Source organism: Saccopteryx leptura, chromosome 7, assembly GCF_036850995.1.
Source record: "Saccopteryx leptura isolate mSacLep1 chromosome 7, mSacLep1_pri_phased_curated, whole genome shotgun sequence".
NCBI lineage: Eukaryota > Metazoa > Chordata > Mammalia > Chiroptera > Emballonuridae > Saccopteryx > Saccopteryx leptura.
This window is the reverse complement of record NC_089509.1, coordinates 51845122-51858134: the sequence shown is the minus strand read 5'-3', so window position 1 is coordinate 51858134 and position 13013 is coordinate 51845122. Positions and strand designations below refer to the sequence as shown.

At 41.8% G+C, this 13013-nt stretch overlaps 1 protein-coding gene across 2 annotated transcripts in view; it reads left to right on the top strand.

The window, feature by feature from the left end:
• Nucleotides 1–256: 256 nt before the first annotated feature.
• The window catches only part of TTC21B (tetratricopeptide repeat domain 21B), an 86752-nt gene continuing 73995 nt past the window's right edge, over nucleotides 257–13013 (top strand). Inside the window, exons 1-5 of one of the 2 annotated variants that reach the window (XM_066345593.1) lie at nucleotides 257–383; nucleotides 4287–4416; nucleotides 4507–4617; nucleotides 8366–8532; nucleotides 10885–11007. In XM_066345593.1, the coding sequence (XP_066201690.1) occupies nucleotides 363–383; nucleotides 4287–4416; nucleotides 4507–4617; nucleotides 8366–8532; nucleotides 10885–11007 (552 nt within the window). In that variant the 5' untranslated portion in view covers nucleotides 257–362. Of the gene's footprint in view, nucleotides 384–4286; nucleotides 4417–4506; nucleotides 4618–8365; nucleotides 8533–10884; nucleotides 11008–13013 lie in introns of those variants that run through there. The other variant, XM_066345595.1, reaches the window with a different exon arrangement.

The following is a 13013-nucleotide window of genomic DNA, read 5'->3' as shown; positions in this document are numbered from 1 at the left end:
CTCCCACCACCCAGCGTCTTCCTAACGACGTTTCTCTGACTCGGTTTGTATTCCCCACCGTCTGGTAGCACCCACTTCCCCACCCACAGCGCTCGCCTCGGGTCCCGCCCCCGGACCCCTCCTCCTCCTCCTCCTCTTTCTCCTGCCCCTCCTCCTCCCTGTAATCCCTGCAGCGAGGCCCCGCCCCCTCTCCCAGCAGCCAATAGCAGCATGACCCTGTTTCGCCCGCCCCGCCCCCTCCCCCCAGCGTCCCGAAAGGCAAGCGGAGTTTGGGCCTCGGCGGCGGCGGCGCTGGAATCCCGGTTCGTCTGCGGGTCTACGGCCAACGCAGTCCGGAGGCTCGCGGCCCAGCGCGGGGAGCCATGGACTCGCAGGGGCTGAAGGTGAGCGGGCGAGACCTGGGCGTGGGCTGCTCTGGAGGGCTGCCTGGAGCGGGGTGGTCGGCCGGCTGCGCGAGGGCGCTGTTAGCCCGCGCTGCCCGCGCCCTCCGTCCGCTGGCGGCCTCCGCCGGCCCAGCTCCGGTGAGTGGCGGGCGCGGCCGCCTCCAGCGCGCTGCCCCTGCCCCGAGTTGCCGTTAGCGCGCCGTGTGTTGTACTGTTGTGTCCTGTTCGCTAGGAAAGCTTGCTCAACGCAGGGCACCTACTGCGCCGCCCGGGGGCGATTGTTAGTAACTTGGAACCAGCTAGTGTCGGCGCCCCCGTTGCACAATAGAAGGAGCCCGTAGAAAGGTGGTGTGAACACAATTCAAAACATAGGTTGGGAAATGGAAGAGACTTGATTTCAGGGTGGTGGTTTTCTTGATTTATCACGGATTCATCCGTTTAGAAAATATTTATGACAGTCCACTTAAGAAATGTCGGCCTGAAAACAAAGACATGAGACTTGAAAATAAGTTTTTCTTTTAGGATGATAGTCCTCCCACGCGTTTGTTCACGAATGCATTCGTCCAGCAGACAGTAATGGAGGGCGCCCAGTGTGTCCACGGGACGTCTGAGATGGTGATGGGTAGAACCGAGCTGTCCCCGCCCTCGCACATTTTATAGGCTACTGCTGGAGAAAGCCTTAATTAAATGAATGCATTAAATATTGAATGTTTCCTATGTGTCTGGCACTGTTCTAAGTAAGCCCTGGAGGCAATGATAAATAAAACCTGCAATAATAAAACCGTTCCAGTCTTGGAGCTTATATTTGGCTAGGTGGCATCCGATGGTAGGCATGCAAGTAAACTGTGTGCCAATAGCAGGTTGAGGACTGCTTGGTAGTGATAGGGAATGCTGGGCTGTCTTGATATTTTCCCTGAGTTTTTGTTATCTTCCTGTGAAGCCTTCCCCCATCCACTTAAATTTTTGCCATTACCTGAAATGAATCCTTTGTACTGTCACCCAAATGAACCCTATAATGAAAACACTTTCATGCTAAAAAATGTTAATGTGGCTCCTGGTCACTTAGACTAGATGAGCAACTTAATATGAGACACTTCCTGACCCCTACCAGCCTCTCCAACTTTGTCATCCCATAATTCCTGTCTTAAGGCTCCAGAACAGAGAATAAACTCTCCCTATAAAGGACCATGGCTTAGTTCGAATAAAATGTTCTCTATGGATGCCAAAATTTGAATTTCATATTATTTTACATGCTATGAAATATTTTTCTTCTTTTTTATTAACATTTTGAAAATGTGCACACTATTCTTACCATGATGTCCACAAAAAAAAAACCAGGCATAGGTTAGATATGGCCATGTGCCATAGTTTGCCAATCTCTGCTCTAAAATACAGAATGACTTTTAGTCCTCTGCATCTCACCCCATCCCTATGTTTCATTACTGATTTTTATCTCTATGTTGCAGTTCCTTTGCTTGACTAACTCCTGTACCTTCCTCTAGAATCAGGAAAGAAGCCTTGCCAGGCAGTGGCACAGTGGATAGAGTGTCGAACTGGGACCCATAGTACCAGGTTCCAAACCCCGAGATCGCCATTTGAATGTGGGCTCACTAGCCTGAGTGCAGGGTCACCTGCTTGAGTGTGGGATCGTAGACATGACCCCATGGTCACCGGCTTGAGCCTAGAGGTTGCCAGCTTGAAGCCCAAGATTGCTGGCTTGAGCTCAAGGTCACTGGCTTGAGCAAGGGGCCACTCGCTCTGCTGTAGCCCCCCAGTCAAGACACATATGAGAAAGCAATCGATGATCAACTGAGGTACCGCAACGAAGAAGTGATGCTTCTCATCTCTCTCCTTTCCTGTCTGTCTGTCCCTCTGTCACACACACAAAAAAAAGAATCAAGAAAGGATAATAGAAAGAGTGTGTATGTGTATGGAGGGAAGTAGGAGCTTGCAAATCAAGAATCAGTCCTGAAGTCCTCCCCAAGAATCTTGCCATTAATACTTTTCCCTCCTACCTGCACCCAATCTTCATTCTCCTATGATTATCAAAGCTCCTTTCTTGCATTCTCTACCTTGCATTTCCGTTTTCTTAGTTTCTCATCTCATTTGAACTTAAGCATTTCTGGGTCGGAGCCACATGTTTTACTTGTCTTCCTATTCACAGTACTTAGCTCAGTGCCAGACACTAGTAGGTGGTCAGTAAATGTTTGTTGGACCAAACTACCTAACGTAAACCAAGGTAGCATAATGGAAAGTAGGAAGTAGACTAGAGAAACAGAACCTACTGACTGCTGACTGGGCAAATGGGAAGGGAGGATTCCATGACTCCATGTCGGCTTCGGTGGAGGGCGGATTCCACGATTCCATGTCGGCTTCGGTGGTGGGGCGGATTCCACGACTCCATGTCGGGTTTGGTGGTGGGCGGATTCCACGACTCCATGTCGGCTTCGGTGGGGGGCGGATTCCACGACTCCATGTCGGCTTCGGTGGGGGGCGGATTCCATGACTCCATGTCGGGTTCGGTGGTGGGGCGGATTCCACGACTCCATGTCGGCTTTGGTGGTGGGGTGGATTCCACGACTCCATGTCGGCTTCGGTGGGGGGCTGATTCCATGACTCCATGTCGGCTTCGGTGGGGGGCGGATTCCACGACTGCATGTCAGGTTCGGTGGGGGGGCGGATTCCACGACTCCATGTCGGCTTTGGTGGGGGGCGGATTCCACGACTCCATGTCGGGTTCGGTGGTGGGGCGGATTCCACGACTCCATGTCAGGTTCGGTGGGGGGCGGATTCCACGACTCCATGTCGGCTTCGGTGGTGGGGCAAACGAAAGGATGAATCTGGAACTGAGATGAGAGAGGTTGGCTGGACACATGGTCTTTATTCATCAGCATATAGGGTTAAGAGGAACTTTTCTTTTTTCAGAATATAATTTTACAGTATGATACCTGAATCCTCACAATGACCTTTACATTACTAACAGCATTTTACTAATGAACAAATTCAGGGGCTATAAGATGGACCAGAATTTGAAACCAGGTCTTTTTGCCTTAAAGACGTGTCCTTTTTACAGTACCATGCCACTGCCTTTCCAGAGAGTTATAGTCTTAGTGATACTAAGTGCTGCACAGAAGTAAAACGATATTAAAAGTATCCTTAGCCCTGGCCGGTTGGCTCAGCGGTAGAGCGTCGGCCTAGCGTGCGGAGGACCCAGGTTCGATTCCCTGCCAGGGCACACAGGAGAAGCGCCCATTTGCTTCTCCACCCCTCCGCCGCGCTTTCCTCTCTGTCTCTCTCTTCCCCTCCCGCAGCCAAGGCTCCATTGGAGCAAAGATGTCCCGGGCCCTGGGGATGGCTCTGTGGCCTCTGCCCCAGGCGCTAGAGTGGCTCTGGTCGCAACATGGCGACGCCCAGGATGGGCAGAGCATCGCCCCCTGGTGGGCAGAGCATTGCCCCATGGTGGGCGTGCCGGGTGGATCCCGGTCGGGCGCATGCGGGAGTCTGTCTGACTGTCTCTCCCTGTTTCCAGCTTCAGAAAAATGAAAAAAAAAAAAAAAAAAAAAAAGTATCTTTAGTGTTGGGAAACTGACTGGTCCTTTTAGGGTGAGGTACTGGAGGAAGACTGCATGTTATTGAGATGTGTTGTGGGGCTCTTCGAGACAGAGTTTGGATCACACTGTCAAAAAAAAAAATATATATATATGCAATAAAATATGAGAAAGAGACTAGAGAGCAGGAGGGAGCAAAGTAAAAGTTACAGAGAACATTTGTTTAACAGTTTAGAGAAAAGGTTGAAATGAGAAAACACTAAGATACTTAAATAATTTTGTTGTGTTGTGCATTCTTTACTATTGAGTGCTGTGCTTTATCTCCTTGTAACATTTAGTTCTTATTTCCGTTTAGACTTTGATTAATTACTATTGTCAGGAGAGGTATTTCCATCACGTGTCACTCGTTGCCAGTGAAGGAGTGAAGAGGTTCGGTAGCGACCCCGTCTTCAGGTTTTACCAGGCCTATGGTGCATTAATGGAAGGTAGGTACAAATTATTAGCTGTGCTGCATACATTTTAAATTCTTGTTTTGCTCTAAGAATAATTTTTTGCACAACAATTTTGATTTTCAGGTAAAACCCAAGATGCGCTTCAAGAATTTGAGGCTATAAAAAATAAACCAGACATTTCACTTTGTTCTCTGCTTGCACTGATATACGCCCATAAAATGAGCCCTAATCCAGGTATAGTATTTAAGTACACTGCTTAGGACAATTTTTCCTATTCAATTTGTTTAGCTTTTTCTCATTTACCAAAGCATTCAGTCTGATAATACTGTATTACATATTGTCTGTATGTATTGTTTATATTATATTTGTTTTTTATCTTCCTGACAAGATTATAAGTTCATCAAGCACAAGAAATACGGATAGTATATTAGTTTCATATTCCTTATATCCTATGACAGAATTTTCATTTATACATAGGAATTGTTTGAGTTAACGCAGAGGTGAATGTATATTAGCAATTGTTAAACTAACAAACAAACAAACAAAGAAATTGTAGCCAAAAACAAGTCTGCACATAAGTTGCTCTGCAGCAGCTAACTTCACAACCAGTGATAACTTCAAATAAACAGTGATAACGCAGTTTCTTCTATTGTTTCTTAAGCTTCTTAAAGGCCTTTACATCTCCCAGAGGGCTAACTCTTGGAAGATATTCAGCAAATTTTTATCAAGTAATAGTTTGGGAAATATGACTACATTATAAAAGAAACTTTATGTGAAAACAATTAAAATTGTGTGAACTATCTTAATATATAGTGTATCTTAATTGTGGCAGAGAATATCAGAATTATAGGTACAAAGAGAAAATGGCATTGTACTTCATAGATATCAAGTAACAGCTTATAGAATTATAAATATAGGTCTTGTTTTAAATAATGAGACAATCACCAGATGTCCTTGAATAGGTTTCTGAGTATCAGAAAACACATTTTTTTAAGCAAAATGTCACATATGTCCTTCACTCCACATACACTTGCACAAATCAGTAAAGCATTGTTTAAAACATTAATATGTTTAGCCCTGGCCGGTTGGCTCAGCGGTAGAGCGTCGGCCTAGCGTGCGGAGGACCCGGTTCGATTCCCAGCCAGGGCACACAGGAGAAGCGCCCATTTGCTTCTCCACCCCTCCGCCGCGCTTTCCTCTCTGTCTCTCTCTTCCCCTCCCGCAGCCAAGGCTCCATTGGAGCAAAGATGGCCTGGGCGCTGGGGATGGCTCTGTGGCCTCTGCCTCAGGCGCTAGAGTGGCTCTGGTCGCAATATGGCGACGCCCAGGATGGGCAGAGCATCGCCCCCTGGTGGGCAGAGCGTCGCCCCTGGTGGGCATGCCGGGTGGATCCCGGTCGGGCGCATGCGGGAGTCTGTCTGACTGTCTCTCCCTGTTTCCAGCTTCAGAAAAATGAAAAAAAAAAAAAAAAAGAAAAAGAAAAAAAAACATTAATATGTTTAGCAAGTAAACAATTCTAACAGTCAAATGCTTACATTCTGCAAGGGACTGCACCAGATATAGTTATAAGACACAAAGAATTATAGGAAGTGATACGTGACATTAAGTTTACGATCTAGTTGAGAGAAGAAGATACAGAAATCACAAAAATTAAATTCTAATGGTGCTTTTAATTAAATGATAACGAAAACAAATCGATCCCATAACTAATTAAAGTAGTATGTTCTATTAATTCATAGGAGTAGCCTGGGAAAGCTTCATGAAAGGTTGGAACTTAATTTGATCTTTGAAAACCAGGCAGGATTTCAATATAAAGCGTATTTGTTAGACAGGAGAAATACATACACAAACACAGGGAAGTGATTTAAGATTAGTCTCTTCTATGGACCCTTTTTCTCTGTGCCCCAGCATGTGTATGTTAAGCTGGAACAGAGAATTTTCATGGGAGAGCAATAGTCAAGTCTTAAAAAAAATCCATACAAAATATTTTCTTTCTAGAATTAAGTTTTAATTTAATTGGTTATTCCCAAAGTATTGACTCAATTGGAAAGTGTGATTTCTGTGACACTAAAAAGATAGAAGTAGAAATATTGCCTAGAGACACTGAGTACTGACTGCTTTGCACCCTGTATGATGCTGAGTCAGCTTGAGCTCAGGAGAGGCCCTAATGTTTGTCAGTATTGCCTAGAAAACACCTAGATTATTCGTGTACATCTTCCTGAATTCTGAGGTAATCCCTGAGTATAAAAGGTCTATGATGCAGTGAGAACTTGAGCTAAAATATGGCAAGAGCTAACTGTATGGATGGTGTCACAGCTAATTTGCCCGATGGAAATCTGGGCAAAAACCTACTGTTCTGGCCCTGATGAGTTCTTTTTTTGTCTCTGTTATGGTTAATGAACATTTCTGAAGGTGTTCAAGTGGGTATGGGAGGTGGGGGGCAGGAGTCTTCTTGCCAAGCAACCTGTAGCCCACCAGAAATTATTTTGTTGCCTAACATCATGAAGTGGTACCTTAGTAATTTCCCATTTAAATTTAAATTTGTGTCTTCAGAGTTAAAAGGGAAGGTCACTTACCTTTCCTTGATAGCCATTTCCAGAATGGGTGTGTCGATTAGAATCACGGTCCTCAACTTTGACATTTCTTATTTCTTATTGCACAGCTGATCCATATCCTGATTTGATCCAAGATTTGGATCTTATTGACATTAGTGTCATAAGCACATACTCATATATAATAGATATGATAGTAATGATTAGGGTTATTAAAACTATACCATCTATTTAAAGGAGCAGTCAGTATTAAGCTGTGTAAGTAACAGTAATTATGCTACCGTCCACTGGCCTGTGACACTAGCCTGTCATGTTTATATATTTTAGAAATGGATTAGAGAGTTGGGTATTTTAAGTACTAGTCCTGATTTGCCTCTAATAATTAGTTCATTTTAGAATCATTACTAATCTTGTCAGTACTATTTAAAACACATTGCATATACAGTACATATTTAGCCTATATATGTGGGGAGTGACAAAAACCGTAGAGCTGTGTGTACGTTACAGTCATCAGTAACGGCATGGTGCTATTGAGCTCTTGGGATTAGTTTGAAGAACTAAATTTTTAATTGAATTCTAATTACTTTTAAGTTTAAAACTGATACTGGATTCAGTTTGGAGCACTGAGTAGATGAATCTCATTTTTCGTAAGTTTTATGAAATCTAAGTACAAGTTCAGTACTTCTGAGGAAAATTTAGCAACTTATTGAGATATAGCGTGTACAAAATAGTGTCAGATTTTAATTAGTAAATGCAAAGTATCTCAGTGGTTTTCTTCTCAAATATGTATTGATATGGTCATTTAGACATACTGGACTAAATAAAATAAATTATTAAAATTAATTTTTCTTTTTTTATTGTTAGCAAGAGAAGACAGGAAGGGAGAGAGTGAGGGGAGAGAGATGAGAAGCATCAACTCATAGTTGCATCGCTTTAGTTGTTCATTGGTTTGTTCTCATACGTGCCTTTTTGGGGGTGGGGTACTCAAGCCAAGCCAGTGACCCCTTCCTCAAGCCAGCAACCTTGGGCGCAAGCCATTGACCTTTGGGCTCAAGCCAGTGACCATAAGATCATGTCGATTATCCCATGACCAAGTTGGTGACCCTGCACTCAAGCTGGTGAGCCTATGCTCAAGCCGAATGAGCCTGCGTTTAAGCTAGTGACCTTGGGGTTTTGAATCTGGGTCCTCCGTATCCCAGGTTGATGATCTGTCCAGTGCGCCACCACCAGTCAGGTATACTTGTTTTTTTTTACCACTTTAATGTGGCTACTAAAAAATGGTAAGTTACGTACGTGGCTTGCATTTTATCTCTATTAGACAGTTCTGCTATAGAGACACGAACTTAATCTTATGCACTGTTAATCATCTGACCTATTATAAATACTTGACCTAGAATTTAATTTTTATTTCTGTCTTTTTTCTCTCCCAGATAAAGAAGCTATTCTGGAATCGGATGCCAAAGTGAAGGAGCTGCGTAAAGCAGCAGAACCTAATGCTTTGTACCACGCAGGCTTATTCTTATGGCACATCGGCCGTCACGATAAGGCGAGAGAGTACATTGACAGAATGATCAAAATGTCAAATGGTAGTAAGGAGGTAGCTGGATTTCTTATTTTGAATAAGTAACATTAAGGAAACATGTTTGCCCCTTCTATTCTCACTTTATAAATAATAGATTTACTTTAATATTTTATTATTTTGTAAAATTGTAGTTCACAAAAGTTTTTAATTTTTAGGCTATTTATTAACTCTTGCAAAGATCTCTTCCTGGTTTCCTTTCTTCCTTCCTTCCCCTTCCTTTTTTCTTTCCTTTCTTCCCTCCCACTCTCCTTATTGAACTGTTCTAGATACGAGGCACCATTATTTACACTGTTAATAATACAAAGATAAAGAATACATAAACTTGACTTTTAGGATGGATCATCTAGTAGTGTTATAGAGCACATACTCAGCTAATACTATGAAAGAGGTGTGATCAAAGTACGCAGGAAAATAATGGTTGACGTATATTACTTGTTTGCTCTGTGCTAGGCACTGTTTTAGGTAGTTGAGGAAAGATCCCATCTATAAGCGTTAGGAGAATGAAGAAGAATTTCTTGAAGGAAGTAGCATTTGAACAAAAGCTGGAAGATGGATAGTTTCCATAGGCATAGATTATGGAAAAAGGGAAGTGGATCCTCCCAAAGTGCGAAGTAATAGATAGAAATGAGGAAAGCAAGGAGCTGTGTTGGTATGGGGTACAGTGAAACTCACATTTGATGGAAACATGGGGTCTGTAGATGGAAGAGGGTGAAAGAAAAGCTTCAGAGGTGGGTTGGGGCCAATTGAAGGATCGTGACAGCCAGGTACAATATTTGTATCTGATTTGATAGGAATGAAAAGACCCCCGAAGGTTTTTAATCATTGCAGTGAAGATATTAGAGTACAAATTCAAAAGATTAAGAATGGTTTATAGAGTGAACTGACCTGGAGAGAAACTATAGTGTACAGACGTAAAAGGTACTACTTTCTGGCAGAAGGTTTTGAGGGCCTGCACTAAAATACTGTACAGTGGGTACAAATTTGAGAATCAGTAAATGCCCACAAGACTTGTCGTCTGATTGTAAATAATGGGGGAAAGGTGTTGTGGATGTCTCTGAGGGTTTAGCCTGCATAATTCAGATACCCGGTAACGTGAAAGGAAAGTACATTGGAATGAGAAGGTAATCCTAAAGGTAGGTGAAGATTCCCTGTCGTGGCTGAAGACATGCCTTAGTTCAGGCTCTGGAGAACAGTGAGATAGAGGCAGTGGATCTGCTGAAAAGTTCAGCTCTATTGAAAAAAGAAAATTTAAAAAAGGTATTGGACTACAAATAAAGCTACGGAGTCATCCATACAGAGAAGTACAGTTGACACAATTCAAATAAGGACGCTGATTTAGTGACTAGAAAAAGCATTGTTTTAGTAGTACTAACTGCCTTTAAAAGGTGAAATATAAGGAGGTAGATATAATCACAGTTAAAGATTTATGACTTTATGAATTTACCTAGAAATCTGTTGATAGAACAGATTTCCTTATTTTTATTTGACATTAACAAGAAAAATGTTCAACCTATATCTGTCTTCTTTTTAACACTATAAATCTTGCAACTCATTGGCTCACTAACTTTATGTTATAGAAACATCCATGACTTCTTCCGTTTTTAATTTGTTAGGTCATTTATACTTTCATTTGAAATGCACTGGACTAGGCACCAAGATCTATGAGATTGTTGCCAAATTATCTTAATTTTTAATATATGTGATGCAAGGCACTTATGTTTGTTTTTTCATCTTAATTCTTTTAGTCTGCTCAAAAAGAGGTCACGAATTCTTATTTATATCTCAAATTACACGTTTAACTATTATTAATAACTTATTGGCCAAGCCCCAGATGAGAATATTGGTTATTTAGCCTATATTGGTTATTTAGCCTTAATGGAATATCTGACAAACTTCTTCACAATACTGAACAGAGTAGTAAGGCTGAAATCCATAATATACTGCTCACAAAAATTAAGTAATATTTCCAAGTGAATATGAAACAATAAAAAAGCATTTGATTTTCTTTTTATTAAACAAGAACATCAGAAAAGCAAACGACAAGTCAAAGAAAGTTGTTAGATTATGCAAATGCAATGCAAAACCAACTTTTATTTCACTGGTGAAAATGCACTGTACAGAAGGCTGAAAGTCCTGGAGTATCTGCCCCTTTCCTGATCCCCTAATTTTTGTGAGCAGTATACTTTCCCACACTCTAGGCTGACAAGAGTTGGAGAGTGATTTTATTGCAGTTTTATTACTCATAATATTATTTGATAGAGTGATTTTTGTTGCTAATTACAAAATGATATGGCATTATGTTTACCTCTTTTATTCATTTTTTTTCCTGAAGAAATAGAGGTATGATGAGAAATTTTCATTTTACAGGGACAGGTTTTGAGAGCATGGCTTGATATTACAAGAGGAAAAGAACCTTATACGAAAAAAGCACTGAGATCTTTTGAAGAGGGATTAGAAAATGGAAACGATATTTTTGCTCTGCTGGGTAAGGTAAGTTGGATTTAGGGTAAATAAACCATGTTTCAAAATTTGTTTATAATAGACCCTGGTCAGGTGGCTCAGTTGGTTAGAGTCATCCATACACGCCGAGATTGTGGGTTCAATCTCCAGTCAGGACACATATAAGAATCAATCAATGAAGTCATGAAAGAATAGAAGAACAAATTAATATTCTCTCTCTCACTCTGTTTCTCTCTCTTCCTTACTCTTTAAAAATTAATTTAAAAATTTGTTCGTAGTATAGATGAAACCCAACAAAACTAAGTAGGTCGAAAATAATTTTCATGTTACTTTTACTAACTCTATTGTAAGAGGGACTTGCATTTGTATAGGGCAGCGATTTTCAACCTTATTCATCTCATGGCCCACATAAACTACTAAAATTTTGCAGCACATCAAAAATACATTTTTTGCCAACTTGACAAAAAGTAGGTATAATTTTGATTCATTCACACTGGATGACTATTGTTGCATTGGCTATTATCATCTTTTTATTTGATGAAGGGAAAAGAGGTCAGTGCCCCCTGACTAAATAGTGACTAAGTATTGCATATTTTAAACATTTTGTGTGACAGGCAGTGATGCTAACCACTATACAACAAGGCCTGGTCAGGGCCCATACAAGAGTCAACCAATGAATGCATAAATAAGTGAAACAACAGATCAATGTTTCTTTTCTTCTCTCTTTTTCTCCATAAATAAATAATAACAAATAAAATTTAAAAATTTGCAGCACATCTTTTGAAAATTGCTGGTATAGGACAGTGAACAATAAACTAGAGAAATGTATTTTTGAATCCTGGATCAATTTTAATTGCTTTTATTGTTGTTGGTCCCTCTGTTGTTTATTCACCATTCACCAAACATTTATAGCATGTCTCATATGTGTGAAGTATCACTGTAGATACTGGGGATTCCCTGAACAAGATAACACCTCTTGCTTTTATAGAGCTTATAATCTACTGATGGGGACACAAGATACAAAATTAAGGAAGTAAATTATCTAGTATGTTAGAAGATGACCAGTACAATGGAAAAATAAATCAAGAAAAGGAGGAGAAGTAGAGGTGGGATATGAACTTGCAATTTTAAATTATGTGGGTAGGCAAAGTGACCTTTGAGCAAAGGCATAGTAGTTGAGTGTTAAAGCTCTGAGGGCACCTTGGGGAGTGAATTACAAATAAAGGCAATACTAAGTTCAAATACCTTAAAGCTTGTTCAAAGCTTTGCTAGGAGGCCAGGAGAAGAAAGGTAATGAATGAGGAAAGGAGTAGCAATGAAGGCTAGAAAAAAAGAAGGGGCAGATGGGTATGGGGTAATGAGAAGTCAGGCTGATTTTATAAAGCCTTTGTCTTTGCCTGACCAGGTGTTGGTGCAGTGGATAGAGCATTGGACTGGGATGCAGAGGACCCAGATTCGGGACCCCGAGGTCACGAGCTTGAGCGCGGGCTCATCTGGTTTGAGCAAAAGCTCACCAGCTTGGACCCAAGGTCGCTGGCTCGAGCAAGGGGTTACTCGGTCTGCTGAAGACCCACGGTCAAGGCACATATGAGAAAGCAATCAATGAACAACTAAGGTGTTGCAACGAAAAACTGATGATTGATGCTTCTCATCTCTCTCCGTTTCTGTCTGTCCCTATGTACCCTTCTCTCTGACTCTCTGTCCCTGTGGGGGAAAAAAAGCCTTTGTCTTTTACATTGAACCAAATACGCAGCCAATGAAAAGAGCAGTAATATGATCTGACTTACATTATGAGGAATGAGCAATTGACAGAGTCATTAGAAATCATTGATGGGTGGAGCCTGAACAGGCTATGGCTCAGTGGATAGAGTCAACCTGGGACCCTGAGGTCCCAGATTTGAAACCCCAAGGGGTCCCTAGCTTGAGCACGGGCTCATCCAGTTTGAGTGTGGGGTCTCCAGCTTAAAACCCAAGGTTGATGGCTCAGCTGGAGACACCCCCACCCCAGCCATCAAGGCACGTGTGAGCAATCAATG